The sequence below is a fragment of the Rana temporaria genome, chromosome 4 (assembly GCF_905171775.1).
Source record: "Rana temporaria chromosome 4, aRanTem1.1, whole genome shotgun sequence".
NCBI lineage: Eukaryota > Metazoa > Chordata > Amphibia > Anura > Ranidae > Rana > Rana temporaria.
This window is the reverse complement of record NC_053492.1, coordinates 129,427,790-129,443,830: the sequence shown is the minus strand read 5'-3', so window position 1 is coordinate 129,443,830 and position 16,041 is coordinate 129,427,790. Positions and strand designations below refer to the sequence as shown.

General features: G+C 40.6%; 1 protein-coding gene across 1 annotated transcript in view; it reads left to right on the top strand.

Moving 5' to 3' along the window:
* The window catches only part of SERPINE2 (serpin family E member 2), a 101,184-nt gene extending 85,372 nt beyond the window's left edge, over window positions 1–15,812 (top strand). Inside the window, exons 7-9 of the mRNA XM_040349050.1 lie at window positions 2,296–2,382; window positions 10,804–10,887; window positions 15,102–15,812. Of these exons, the coding sequence (XP_040204984.1) occupies window positions 2,296–2,382; window positions 10,804–10,887; window positions 15,102–15,142 (212 nt within the window). The 3' untranslated portion in view covers window positions 15,143–15,812. The remainder of the gene's footprint in view (window positions 1–2,295; window positions 2,383–10,803; window positions 10,888–15,101) is intronic.
* The last annotated feature ends 229 nt before the right edge of the window (window positions 15,813–16,041 follow it).

Sequence of the window (16,041 nt, the reverse complement as noted above, 5' to 3'; positions counted from 1 at the left end):
AAAAATGGTCATGACTGAGCAGCTGAAGTGTTGAAAACCTGAATTTCATTTTAGAGGCTTATTAGTTTGCTGGAGAATGTCTGAAAATCCTACAATATTGTTTCAGGATCACAAGCAGTGGCGGCTGGTGATGTGTAATATAGTATAATTTTATTATATTATATAGAAATTTGGGGGGGGGGGCATAATCAAATCTACCTATCACCTGTAGCATTGGGAGTTGCTCATCAATCTGGTGCAGTGTAGTTATGTGTATGGAGAATTGGGATCAGCAATGTCAGAGCATTGTTCAGTCTGGGGATTTGCTTGGATGGCTCTATTTGAACATCATCTAATGTATGTTCTTAACCTGCCTGGCGGTCTTCCCGAGTCTGACTCGGGGTTAGATTTTCCTGCTGCGAGCGGAAACCCTGAGTCAGACTCGGGCTTGCCTCGCTAGATCCACAGGCACAAGTTACTTACCTTGTCCCTGGATCCAGCGATGCCACCGCGCTGTGTGAGCGAGTGGGACCTCGCTCGATTCACACAGTGCCTCCGTGTGACGCCGATCTCCGTTCCCTGCGACGTTACGACGCACGGGGACGGAGAACCGCGCCAAATTCAAAAAAGTAAACAAACACCTTACATACAGTATACTGTAATCTTATAGATTACAGTACTGTATGTAAAAAAAACACACCCCCCCTGTCCCTAGTGGTCTGTCCTGTGTCATGCATGTCATTTTATATAATAAAAACGTTTCTTTCTCCCTGCAAACTGTAGATTGTCCATAGCAACCAAAAGTGTCCCTTTATGTCAAAAATAGTTTTAGATCAGCTAAAAAACAGCGATAATAAATTATAATCACTTGCAGAATTGTGCGATAGCGATTTGTGGGGAAATTCGTCATAAAAAAAAAAAAAAATGACAGCAACAATTCTGCAACTGAGCAAATTTCAGTGATTTTGATTTGATTACATTATTGAATAATTTTTATTATAATTATATTATTATTTGTTATAATTATTTATAATTATTTATTATATTATAATTTATAATTTTGTTTTTAAAAAAATTTCATACCTGGGATGCCTATTAGAATCTTGTTTGGTCAGATTTAAGTGAGTTATTTCTAAAAATTACAGACCTACAATATAAAACGCCAAATTTCCTTGCAAATAATGGTACCGCTTTCAGCACCTTTTTTCTGACAGAATCATACCGCCAGGGAGGTTAATGTGCTTTTATTCATTTTGAGTCAATTCATAGTTTAGTGGATACATTGACTGTTTTCCTCTGCTTTTATTGAATATTCATTTACCTTTTTGATTTGTTCTTTCTAATATCATGTACTGTAACTTTGTGCCATCTAGGGTTTTTAGTATTGGTCATTTCTAATATCATATAATCTTGTGCCATCTAGTGTTCAATATTGATACTGCTATTTTACTTGCAACATTTCAGCTCTTGGCGTTCCTTTGCAAATCTAAAGTGAACCTATGAGGAGAAAAACTGACTGCCTGACTTCATTCTAAAACTACAGGCACCAAGGCACTGATCCTGGCCCAGGCTTAACCTAATTGGGTGGTGAAGCTAGAATCGGGATGACACGTTCCAATTTGCAGCACTGTTATTTTTTACGATCTTTGTGTTTTTTCTTTAAGTTGGTGTTAAACCCTCAGCATTTATTTTTAACATTGGGCACAAAAAAAAAATGTACCAGTAAATTATTTGTTAAAATTGCTACCCCAGCATTTGCAGTTTACAAACTTCAGTGCTTCAGGCTCCTGCTGTCAGTGCTGCTTCCATGAACTTCTAGTCTTCACGGGAAAAAGTTAACAGTGGACAGTGCAGTCTGGGGCCAGTATGTTGGCTTGGGGAAGGGAGCAGAGGAAAGTGCCTTCCCATCCTAGGCTACAGGGTTGTGTGTTTTTTTTTTTTTGTATTGATGCACACAGTGTAGGGAGACACAGCGATAGTCCTTGTATGCAAGGGTGGCTTCTTAGGATTCTACAAGAGAAAGGAGCCACCCTGAAATAGGAAGCTTGAGGCAGTGGCCATGGCACCAGCTTAAACTGGAATATAGGCAAAGATTCAAAGATAAAGAAGCTGCATACTCAGTAAGTGAATACATCATCTGCTGAAAGTGCTTATAAACTGAAGGTTTAATATCACTTTAACTTTGCTTTCTTAGAATTCATCTTGTTTTCTGAATCATGTAAACTAAAAAGAAAAGCCTCTATATCATGCTTAACCGTTTGGTCTTTTTGGTCTTTCAAAATGATAATGTATATGTTATGTTTGTATTTATTTTAGGGGCGGAACACATTCATGTGTCGCATATTTTGCAGAAAGCTAAAATAGAGGTGAAAGAAGACGGTACAAAGGCCTCTGCAGCCACCGGTAATACAGAATTTGTCATTGAATCACTTATTTATAGTTAAAGGAATGCCCTTGACCTAGATTAAAAGATTGCAGTTACCAGTGACCATGTATTGTAAAAACAATGGGCATCAAGCCTGTTGTGTTAATCATGTCACGTTTTTGTTTAGAGACCTTTTTTAATACATTTATCTTATAGAAAGAGATAATTTTATAGCATTACAATATTATGGGGGTTATTTATGAAGGGCAAATCCACTTTGCACTGCAAGTGCACTTGGAAATGCAGTCGCTGTAGACCCGAGGGAGACATGCAAGGAAAATAAATCGTATTTTAGCCTGCAAATGATTGGATGATAAACAGCAGAGCTTCCCCTTGTTTCAGATCTACCCCTCTTTTACAGCGACTGCACTTCCAAGTGCACTTGTAGTGAAAAGTGGATTTGCCTTTCATAAATAAACCTCTATGTTTAGATTTAAAAGAAAGCTGATTTCAATGGTGGTTTTGATTGTTTTACATTTATTGACAGTTCTAAATTCTGTCATAGAGCATATAGAAATTGGGTAGCAATTATGAATAAAAAGCCCAGTGTTGTGTGATAATCCATAGCGACTCTTTTTAGAAAGTCTGAATAATGACTGGTAACTGATTGTCTAGCGTGGGCTATAATTCTTTTAGAAAGATTTTATTGATAGAAAAGTAGTCGCAACAGATTAGTGCAATTAGGGCTTCCTAGAGGAAACGACAGAGGAATAGATTAAGGATATTAGGATATTGGTCCCGGAGTTGGGCGCTGCAAATGCTTTCAGAAGGGGTATTGGATAGGTTGGGCCTTTATGAGCTGTTGGAGGAAGTGTCTAATTTGAAGGTAGCTATAATGTTCCCAAAGGGGGATATCATGGGAAGATCTAAGGGCTTCAAATGTAATTATTCTCGTGTGGGTGAACAGAGAATGAACATCACTGAATCCATTATCCGCCCACCAAGAAAGTTGTTTAGGGTTCGATGGTTACATAAGATAAAGAGAAGAATCCCAATAACGGGATGCTATATACATGGTACAATATTAATTAATACAATAAGGAACACCATAATAAAAGTCCAAAAAAAACCTCCAAGCAACACAAAAAAAATCCAGAGGCCCTCAGATTGAGAGAAGTGGAGTATTGAACCTGGAGGGTCGGTTGTTTGATATCCATGGTTGCCTGACCCTGAGAAATTTTGTTGTGGGTGTCAGAAGTGAGGGATGTGCGCTTTTCGTTAATCATAATATCATTCATGCATTTTTTCAACTGCCTCGAAGCTGAGTACAGGGGTTTTCCATGCTCTCGCAATGGTCAGCTTAGTAGCATTAAAGAGGTGCTGAGCTAATTGGCGTTCCGGGCAGAGAAATCCAAGGATGGGCTTACATAAAAGGGCTTCATAAGAGTCTCCTTTTTTTAAATTTTATTTTTTTGAGGTTGGCATGGAGCATATTACGTAGAAGGTAATAGACCCTGACCCATAGTCTGCATACTTTAGGACATGTCCACCAAATGTGGGCCATTCTGCCTTCCAGTGAGCAACCCCGGTAACAATTAGGGGAGTAGGAAGGAATAAAACAAGCTATTCTGACTGGCGTATAATACCATCTATAGAACTACTTGTATGCGTTCTCCAGGGTAAAGACTTTCATGAAGCTCTTTACAATGGATATCGTCATGATCTGCCAGTCCTCTGGATCCAGTTTTTTTTTTACCCAGGTTTCTCTCCCATTTGAAGATGATATGCTCTCACGGGGGGGCTTCCTAGAGGAAACAACGGAGGAATAGATTAAGGATATTAGTCCCGGAGCGTGGGGTTGGGCCCTGCAAATGCTTTTTAAAAGGGGTCAAAGTGTATGGGGTAGGTTGGGCCCTTATGAGCTTTTGAAGGTAGCTATAATGTTCCCGAAGGGGGATATCATGGGAAGATGGAAGGGCTTCAAACGTAATTTTTCTCGTGGGGGTGAACAGAGAATCCATCACTGAATCCATTATCTGCCCACCAAGAAAATTGTTTAGGGTTCTCGCAACTGGGGGGAAATAATGGGCAGTGAGTGAGATGCAGCAATGATAGATGAGGGGATAGTAGCAGTAGCCCTGCCGAATATTAAACAGAGTCCCATATACGGAAAGAATGTGCCATACATGGACCAAACCCATGTGGGCTTTTTTTTTGGGGGGGGGGGGGGGTTTAGCCAAGGTACAAAAGAAATAGGGGTAGGGTGAGAGTCAATCAGATCAATAGTGGCCCAAAGTGGCATTTGATATGTATTATGGAGGTGGGATAATGGAGCTATGGTTGCTGCTGTGTAATAGGCCTGAAGATTGGGGATGGAGAAACCCCTGTTGATCCGTCGAGCGTACAGTGTCCGCTTATTGATCCTGGGTCGGGTGGATCCCCAGATGAATTTCAAAAGCTTACGTTGGTGAATTCGTAATTATATAGGAGGCAGTCGGGACTGGTAGCACTCGGAAGAAATACAATAATTTTGTGCAGTGGGTCATACGAATTGCAGAGATTCTACCGAACCAGGATAACTGGAGGTGGGACCAGGAGGATAGTATGTCAGTGAGCTTTCGGAAGAGAGGAGGAAATTGGCCTGGTATAAACCATCATATTTAGGAGTGAGACGTATGCCTAAATATGGCAGTGAGGGGAGCCATCGAAATGGGAAATTAGCTTTTAAGGAGGTTAATTCCAGGGGGGGGAAAGATTCACTGACATCGCTTTTGACTTAACCTGTAGACCCGAAAGAGACGCAAAAGTCTTCAAGAGGGAGAACAGGTAAGGCAATGAGATTCTGGGGTGACGTCAGTGTCGGTAGGATGTCATCTGCGAACAAGGAAATCTTGTGATCAGAGCCTGTTACCGTAATACCTTTTTATATCTGGATGTGAACGGATTGCCTCTGCCAGTGGTTCCATAGCCAGAACAGGCAAGAGATGTGAAAGTGGAGAACCCTGTTGAGTGCCCCTCCCGTATAGGAAAAATGGAGGATTCAAACCCGTAATATTTCATTTTAGCCTGAGGGGCATCATATAGAGCCGCCAACCAACGTAAAAACGAAGTACCAAAGCCATAGTGGCAGAGTACTGTCATAAGATAAGTCCAAGACAAAGTGTCAAAGGCCTTGTTCACATCCAGTGATAAAAGCATGGTTTCCAAGGAGCGGTTATGGGCTAAGTGTTGGATGATTCTCCTAATGGCATCCCCTGCCTGCCTCAGTGGGATAAAACCTACCTGGTCTTTTTTAATTAAACGGGGAAGGAAAGAGTTACGATTGGCCAGAATTTTAGTGAGGATCTTCATGTCAACATTAATGCTATGGGTCTGAAATTGGCCTAAGAGGAGTGGTCACAGTCAGGCTTCGGCATCATCACTATATTGTCTGCCAGAAGATCGGGTGAGAGAGTCTGACCATTTTTAACGGAATTTAACATGTTTGTCAAGGCAGAGGCTAACACGTCCACTAGTTTTCTATAGTAAAGAGCCGTAAAGCCGTCTGGACCCGGCCTCTTGCCTATCTTTAGAAAAAATAAGGAATACCCCCTCAAGGGTGGGACTTTAAAATAGACACATTCACATGTATTGAAGAAAGAATAAATAACAATTTTATTAAAATCGTCAAATCAGGACATCAATAAGTTTCCTAAGGAGGATAAAAACCATGTGCAAGTGGTATACAGATCCTACTTAATAAAAAAATAAACCGACATAAGACCATAAATAGTCCAACCCGACAGCCGTTTCGGTATCTGTGATCCTTTTTCAAGGGGAATTACAGACGATCATAGAAAGGTGCATGTCTATTAAAGAAGAGATATATACATATATTACAGAGAAAAATAAACTTTAATAGACATTATTTACAGTTCAAGTAATTAAAGTTGTTTGTAAATGGAGAGAGGGACAAGAAAAAAGGAGGGCAATGCGTATATGGTTTAAATATATATTTCTTCTTTAATCGACATGTAACTTTCTATGATCGTCTGTAATTCCCCTTGAAGAAGGATCACAGATACCGAAATGGCTGTCGGGTTGGACTATTTATGGTCTTATGTCTGTTTGTTTATTTTTTTATTTAGTAGGATTTGTATACCACTTGCACGTGGTTTTTATCCTCCTTAGGGCACTTATTGATGTCCTGATTTGACTAATTTAATACAATTTTTATTAATTTTTTCTACAATAAATGTGTTTGTGTCACTTTTTTAAAGCCCCACCCTTGAGGGGGTATTCCTTGTTTTTTCTACAATTATAGGGATGTGGTGACTTGCAAACATTTACACTCTCTATATTGTGGGGCCCTCTTTTCCTGACCCATCTTTAGGTCTTTAATACATTGTTTAACTTAAGATTCCTGGATATTACAGTCCATAAGGTTCATATGTGCCTTGGATAAGGTAGGTAGCGAAATACGCTGCAAAAAAACTACCCTATCCTGTTCGTTAGCAAGGTCTTGGGCAGAATACAAGTTGGTGAGTCTGATGGAACTCGTCCAGTATACGGATCGGGTTGCTGGTAAGTATGTTATGTCAGGTGCGTAAGGTAATAGGTGTGGGTTTCGGGTTAATAGTACGTAATCGTTTGACCAGCATCGCATTTGGTTTGTTTGCTGTAATATACCAGTGTTATCGAGACCAACGCAACGTGCGTGCTGCATGATCAGTGAGACACAAGTCCAATTCAGTGCGAGCCTGGTCCAAAAGTTTATGGTTGGCAGGCGTGGGGGTTTGCTTAAAAGTTGCGGAGATGTATTCCAGCCGGGATTCCAATGACGTCTGCAACTTTTGTCTTTTCCTTTTTACTTTTCAATTTCTGTATATGACCCCCGAGCACGGCCTTGTAGGCCCCCCAAAGGGTCACCGGGGAGGAGACAGAGTTGAGGCGGAAATACTCTACAGAAGCTTTTAAAAGGTCTTCCTGAACATCTGGCAGAGATGGTAGCGAGTCATTCATAATCCAAGAAGAATGTCAAGGATTATGTACTAAGGACCGGCAGACCACTAGAAGGGGGTCATGGTCTGTGCAGGGGGCCGCAAGATTGGACACTGAATCTATGAAAGGAAGATGTTTTCCAAGCATTATATGGTCAATTCTAGAATGAGAATGATGTGGGTGGGAGTAATACGTATAGTCTTTACTCAATGGGTGAAATTCCCTCCAGAGGTCTACCAGATCATGAGGGCTTATGGAGTGAGAAAAAGTTTTCACTGCAGATGAAATAGCCACCCGTTCTGAAGGGTATTTGTCCAGTACAGGATCCAGGGCTACATTTGAGTCCCCTGCTAAAAGCAGGGTCCCTTTTTGGTGGGATGTCAAGAGGGAGCAGACATGTGACAGGAAGGGTCCCGGGTTAGAATTGGGAGCATAATAGGTCATTATGGTAACTTCTGCATGCCCACAAGCAGGAGGTATCAGCTATCTGGGTCAGATATCTGTTTGATACAATTAAAAGAGGCCAATTTATAAAAAGCTATCAAAACTCCCCTCTGTTTTGGTCAGGCCGTTGGCCAAAAACACCTGAGGGTAATTAGCGTTAAAGTACTTGGGGCTAGAGGAAGAGGAAAAATTAGTTTCCTTTAGACATGCTACGTCTATGTTGCTGTTTTAGGTACTTAAAGGGGTTGTAAAGGTAATTTTTTTTTCTAAATAGCTTCCTTTACCTTAGTGCAGTCCTCCTTCACTTGCCTCATCCTTTGATTTTGCTTTTAAATGTCCTTATTTCTTCTGAGAAATTCTCACTTCCTGTTCTTCTGTCTGTAACTCAACACAGTAATGAAAAGCTTTCTCCCTGGTGTGGAGTGTCATGCTCACCCCCTCCCTTGGACTACAGGAGAGTCAAGACGCCCACTAACACACAGCTCCTTTCTCTATCTGCAACGTAGAGAGCGTCCTGACTCTCCTGTAGTCCAAGGGAGGGGGCGAGCACGACACACCACACCAGGGAGAAAGCCTTGCATTACTGTGTGGAGTTAGACAGAAGAACAGGAAGTGAGGATTTCTCAGAAGAAATTAGGACATTTAAAAAGCAAGATCGAAGGATGAGGCAAGTGAAGGACTGCACTAAGGTAAAGGAAGCTATTTAGGAAAAAAAACCCTTTACAACCCCTTTAAATATTTTCACCCTTTTTTGCGGTGAGTTCATACCTTGAACATTTAAAGACAACCAATGTAGTGTCATGGTGGAAAAATTAATTAAAGGCATACCATTGGGCTCTGGATGCTACCCCAATGGACTCGGGGGGGAGAATAAAGGATAGGGGGGTTGTGGGAAAATAAAGGGTAAGTAGCAAAAGAAAGAAAGGTAAGCACAGTAAAGCCGAGAAAATCTCATTCATGTATGTTCAAACAAAACATTAGTGCCGCCAGTCGTGGGTCCGAGGGCCCACCAATAGGCTGGTGGTTGGCCAAGACCATGGTCCTGGACAAGTGCTAAAAACTGGGGGCGCAGTGGTCCAACGGACCCCTTTGGCCTATTTAGGCATTAATCCATAAAACAGAAATGCATACAAAATGAGCACTTAAGCTAACATAAAATAAGTCACAAACCATTAAAGAGAAAAGGAGAAAAAAAAAAACAATTTCTAGCTTAGGCAGAGAATTGGTTAAGCCCCTTCCAGGCCCTTGGGATGCATTCAGCATAAAAATTGAGCAGGCTTAGGTACTGGCCTCAACTGCCTATAAAATAACTGCTATAGCAAACCATAACAACCAACGTGAATATACAACATTGAGTGTGGCTGAAACCATCTATGAGGGCCATAAAGGATAAGGGCACACCCAATAGCCAGCAATGGGCACCGAGCAAGTCCCCATGAATGAAAATTGCTCAAAGATGGTTCCAAAGCATAAGCCAACTCCCCGGCCACCATCTATCTATTTGGGCGACCTAGGGTGGCAGACCCACAACCGGCCTAGCCGGCCATATTGAATTGCAAAAGAATAAAGTACACAGCCAAAACAGTTAAAAAAAAAAAAAAAAAAGGGGAAATTAAATAAACATGAAAGTTTGATACCAGTAATACGGCTCTAGAGAGCCTCCCCGAAACTGCTTGAAGATGAGATCAACCATCATGAGCGTGGCCGAAAGGGGCTAAAATGTAGAAAACACCTGAGAAGTAACTCGGGCACGTGTGGAAGTGGAAACCCTGAGCGTAGGGAAGTTCAGTTCCTCATCCATTGGGGACATCCAGAAAACGTTGAGCTTGAAGTGAATGGAGGGCCTGGGAGCCTTGTTGGGATGCCTGCGATGGTTTGCGAGGGGGGCTGCGTCACCCGTGACCGGGAGGATGATGAGGATGGTCCCTCCTGGGATGGAGGGAGGTCCAGCTGTAGATCCTGAAAGTGGCGTCTCAAATCGGGCAAGGAGGATGCTTGAACATGATGACCTTGGTGAGAAAAGTTTAAAGGGGAACCCCCATCTGTACTTAATACCCTGGGATAGCAGGATTTGAAGATAGGGTTTCAGGTTCCTCCTTTTGTCAATCATGATAGATCCGCGAACAATTGGAGAGAGTGATTTTGAAAAGAAAGCTCTGGGCATTCTCTCGCCGCCTGCAAGAGCCTTTCTTTAGTACGGTAAAAATTTTACTTTATAATGATGTCCCTGGTTGGGGCCCTCCATGGGTTTGGGTGCGAGGGATCGATTAAAACGGTCAAATTCAAGGCGTTCCAGCGGAATCTCAGGGGGCCACCTCCTGGAAGAAGGCTGTGACCACTTCAGGTATCCCACAGATCCTAAGATTATCCCTGCGGGCCCTACTTTCAGAGTTCTCCAATTTGTCACGCAAGCTGTCCAGCTCATGTCTGCAGGTGGTTAGTGCTCTGTCAGCCGAGGTTGTAGTGGCCGGTGGCGCGGAGTGCAGGGATTAGGCAGCCATATCCCGCGATCGCATGCATGCGCCCCCGAGTGGGCTATAATTCAACATTGCTATAAGCCATGACAAACATTATTTATATGGTGTTGATTGGAATCTGACCTTTTTATGTTCTATCTGTGTGTCCCATCTGGACAAAACTTCCTTCATTTCCTGTCCTGGTGACAGTTAGTCAGGAGTATGATGATGAGTGGAAGGGCAAGATTCATTGCCCGTTCTATCCCCTTCCTGGAGTTGGACTTTAAGTAATATAAGCTTATGTTATTATTTTTAAACTATTTACTAACATAAGTGATGCATACAATTCTGATTTAGACAGCTGTTATGTAGCAGCTTTATGGAGCCACTCCATATAATATTTTAACATATATTCATGTCACATGTGTGTTTGATGATTCTTTATATATTTAGCAACACGATTTTCATTTAATGGCATACAGAAGAACTTAAATTGATGTTTGGTGTGTTACTTGCGTGTCTGAAATGAAAACCATTGGTGACCATACTCAGAATAGTCAATATTTTCAACTCTTTCAGCTGCAATTTTAATAGCAAGATCATCTCCCCCCTGGTTTGTAGTGAACAGACCGTTTTTGTTTACCATCACACATAACCCAACAGGTAAGGGCTTTTATTTTGTTTACAAAACTGAACATTATGAATCTTAAGGTGGTATTGAACTCAAAATTTGCAAAAAAAAAATGCTTTCACACTTGTGCGACTTGGGACTGCAAAGCCACATGACAAGTCGTACTCCATGATTTCCAATGAGTACCGTTCATATCTGTGCGACTTCAAGTCACAGTGACTTCAAAGTAGTCCCTGCAATACTTTAATCTGACTTGAGGTCCATAGACCTCCAGTTTACACAGGCATTGCTTTAAGTCGTGCGACTTTCAGGTCATACAAGTGTGAAAGGGGTCCTAAGCAGCCAAAGAGATGGAACCCGGAGGAGAAAAACTGGACAAATATGGAAGCTTCCGGGACCAGCTGGAGTGGTGACAGCACAGTGCCTTGAGGCCTCTGTTTGACAGATGTATCATCATATTGTGCTGATATGCAGTATACTAACATATGTTTAATTTTTATTTTATTTTTTGGTTGGATGTGCCTCTACAGGCACTTTTACACTGGCATTTTTTTTATATACTCCCATTTTATTTAATTAAAAAAATTCAAATACATCACAATTGCCTTACATAGATAAGGTATACACTTTAGGAAAGTGACTACCAAGTAGAAAGAAGACTCAATACAGTATATTCATTCCTTTTTTCCTCGATTATACTGTAATAAGGAAATATGAAATGTATAAAGACCACTATAAGGTAAATTATTATTTATAGGGTCACTGGGGAGGGAGTAGACTGGATATAGAAGAAAAGTAAAGGAAGAGAAACATTTTTGGTGCAGTGACATCCCTATTAATGCCCTAACATGCATTGGAGTAATTGTAAATTGTATTTTTTTTAAATAACAAACATGCAATTTGTACCTGCTCTTTTATTTTGGGCCCCCTGCTGGTGCTCCTAGCTCCTCCCTCCTACCTATTGCCCCCATAGCAAGCTGCTTTCTATGGGGGTACTCGTGCTTGCTCACTCCCAAGCTCAGTTCTGGCCCCCCCTCGCTCTCCTCACTGGCTGTGATTAACAGTTGTCGGCCAATTATTTGGCATGCATACAGAATGCATTATTTGTTTACGTAGCAGAAAATAACCTTTACATTTTAAAATTATTGTAATTTCTGAACGAAAACCACGTACTGAAAATAAAATAAATTTGGTTGGGAGAAGCTTATTCTGCTCCTTCAATTTTTCCCATAACTGTGCTTGAAAACAAATGTTGATTTGACCCCACTAATTTTAAGAACGTTTGATTTTTTTTTTTTTTTTTTTAAAGGAAAAATATGTGTTTTGTATGGCCAGCATAAGTGACAGCAGGCACAGATGGCTTATATCAAGCTACCTGCCTATGACAAGGGAGTCTGTCCTGCATAATAATATGGGTTAAAGGTGTAGCGCCAATAATAATATATTGCAATCCTGTATGAAAATCGGCTGAACAGCGTTTTTAGGTCTTTTTACACATGTTTTTTATTTTGTTTTCCTTAAATAAAAATTTTGATGTCTGATATGTATCACATTCAACCTTTGATACTATATATAGTCTTCTGTCTGTTATTCTTAGAATGGATTAGAGAGTTTGTTCCCCAACCATAAAGCTGGTTATTTATATTTGCCACAGCATATAGCTACAGTGCCTTGAAAAAGTATTCATACCCCTTTGATATTTTCCACATGTTATGCTTTTGGTTGTAACATGACAAATGTATTTCATGTGACAGACCAACACAAAGTGGCACATAATTGTGAAGTGGAAGGAAAATAATAAATGGGTTTTCAACATTTTTTTTTTTTTTTTTTATAAATATGTGAAAAGTGTGGCATGCATTTGTATTCGGCCCCCTTTACTCTGATGCCCCCAACTAAAATCTAGCGAAACCAATTGCCTTCAGAAGTCACCTAATTAGTAAAGTCCACCTGTGTGTAATTTTAATCTCAGTATAAATACAGATGTTCTGTGAAGCCCTCAGAGGTTTGTTGGAGAACCCTAATGAACAAGCAGCATCATGAAGGCCAAGGAACACACCAGACAGGTCAGGGATAAAGTTGGGGGGAAAGTTTTTAAAGCAGGGTTAGGTTATAAAAATATCCCAGGCTTTGAACATCTCATGGAGCGCTGTTTTCAATCCATCTGAAAATGGGAAAGAGTATGACACAACTGCAAACCTTACCACCTAAACTGACAGGCCTGGCAATGAGAGCATTCATCAGAGAAGCAGCCAAGAGGCCCATGGTGACTCTGGAGGAGCTGCAAAGATCCACAGCTCGGGTGGGAGAATCTGTCCACAGGACAACTATTAATCGTCCACTCCACAAATCTGGCCTTTATAGCCATAAAAAGTCCTGTTTGCAGTTTTCGAGAAGCCATGTGGGGGACACAGCAAACATGTGGAGGAAGGTGTTCTGGTCATTAGAACTTTTTGGCCTAAAAACAAAATGCTATGTATTGTGGAAAACTAACACTGCACATCACCCTGAACACACCTACCCCACCATGAAACATGGCGGTAGCAGCATCATGTTGTGGGGATGCTTTTTTTTCAGCAGGGACAGGGAAGCTGGTCAGAGTTTATGGAAAGATGGAGCCAAATACAGGGCAATCTTAGAAAAAAACCTGTTGGAGTCTGCAAAAGACTTGAGACTGAGGTGGAGGTTCACCTTCCAGCAGGACAACAACCCGAAACATACAGCCAAAGCTACAATGGAATGGTTTAGAGCAAAGCATGTGTTAGAATGGCCCAGTCAAAATCCAATTGCGAATCTGTGGCAAGACTTGAAAATTGCTGTTTACAAACGTTATCTATCCAACCTGGCAGAGCTTGAGCTTTTTTGCAAAGAATGGGCAAAAATGTCACACTAGATGTGCAAAGCTGGTAGATGACTACAAATGCACGTCACACTTTTTTTTTTTTTTTTTTTTTTCACATATTTATTTGTAAAACATTTGGGAAACCATTTATCATTTTCTTTCAACTTTACAATTATGTGCCACTTTGTGTTGGTCTATCACATAAGATCCCAATAAAATACATTTACCCTTTTTGGTTGTAACATGACAAAATGTGGAAAATTTCAAGGGGTATGAATATTTTTTCAAGAATAAATTGTGTTTTTTAAAACTTGACATAAAAATGAAATTATACACCACACTGGTTTTGGAGGTTTTTATCCTATCAACCAAAACAATAACTGGTCAACTAATCAATTACAAAGATAATTGTTAGCTGCCGCACTAGTTACATAGTCTGGTTGAATAAAGACACAAATCCGTCTAGTTCAACCAAGGTAAAGGTAAAATACCTTCTGCCTCTAGAACCATTTTCAGGTGTCACATAGCACTGTGCTGCCCTTGGCTTCTTCTTCTGTCCTGCCCTTGGCTTCTTCTGTCCTGCATCTGCTTCCTCCTTCAGAACATGCCTTAAGGTTCGTACACACGGTCGGACATCCAACAAAATTTCCCTTGGATTTTTGTCTTAATTGATTTGTCCGATCACACCCATAGCATATACACGCTTGGACTTTTCCGCAAACTTTTCTAACACTTTCGCAACATCACATGGTTTTACTTGCTCTTTACCGCCACCCTTTGGTTAACTTCTGCTATTGTTGGTTGAGTTTAACATTGGTTCTGAGCATGCGCATTTGTACTTTGTCCAAAAGTCCGATGGTTTGCTGTACACACGGTCGGACAAGGCACCATCGGACTTTTGTTGCCAGAAAGTTGGTCCGTTCACAGACCCAACTTTTTGTCCGATGAAAGCCAAAAAAGTTAGTCCGATGGAACGTACACATGGTCGGACAAATACGAAAAGTGCCGGATTTTGAAGTTGGTTGGGCAAAAGTCCGACCGTGTGTACGGGGCTTTAGAGTTCGCATGTGCTGCGCTATGTAAGTTTTCATTCATTCATTCATTCATTCAGAGATGTAATTTAGTTTTTCATTAAATAGCCCCAGAGTTGGTGAGCTCACAGTGCTCTTATGCTTGATGTACAGGCTTGGTGCCTTCTCCTTGATATGAAAATCTTCACCTTTTAGTAAAGATTGATAATTAATAATAGCCATGTTTTGGACAAATTGTTAATTTTCCTAGCTGTCATCCCACTATACGGGGGGGGGGGGGGGGGTTGTGTTATATAGTGTGACCATGTAAATGATGTAAAATATATTATAACCTGATTTTATTGTAGTATTTGATCTGTTTTTATTTTTTCAGGTTCTGTGTTGTTCATGGGGCAAGTAAACAACCCCTCCTAAGGATGCTTACAGACGAATGAGGCAACCATGTCCCGTGCATTGATTGTTTAGATATTTGTACGGTGCTCTAGTTTGTATGTGAGTTCTCAAATGGGATGACATTGTGTTTTTTTTTTCTTTTTTTCTTTTCCCCCTAATGATTTTTAGATGGCATTTTGATAACGGTTGAGGGTATATGTACTACTGAAAGCTTTTTCTTTTTTTGTGTTAGGTATTTAGGATTTTTTTTTGTGTACTTTTACTTTTCAGCTACTTTGTAATATCCCCATACCCCAGTTGTGCCACCCTTTTACTTGCAGTGGTGCTTTTATTCATTGAACAAATTGTGGTATATGTGACCATGCACTATTTTGGCCACCAATCTAGTGGTATTTGTGACTAGAGATCCTGGGCATTGCCATTAAGCCAAACACTATTTGTGGCCTGTGTCCAGGGCTTTGGCACCCAGACATGCAGTGTATGTGGCCTTTCACAGTCAGAATATATGAAGGTTAACTTTTGTATTAATAATTTTCATGTCTTCATAAGAGAGATTTGACTGCATTCCATTCATTTTGTAAGAACTGGAAATTGGACTGTACAATTTATATTTCTTGTAACAAATGATGCATGTGTTATTTTAAATAAAACATTCCAGACTGCATCTCTTATTTGAGGTGCTTTAAATTTGTATTGCTTTGTGTTCTATTTTCTTGTTTTAGATATAAAGGTTTTCCAGGAAAGATGCAGTTCCTGACTGTGTTCCGGTATGTTGACTGCAAGGCCCTCTTAAACACTTAAAATGCCAGTGGCTGTAGTCCATGTCACAGATCAGTAGATTATGCGGTTTGTAATAGAAAAGTAGTTATTCAAGAGGTTACTATATGTCAGACCCAAGCAAAACGTGTAAACAAAATGCT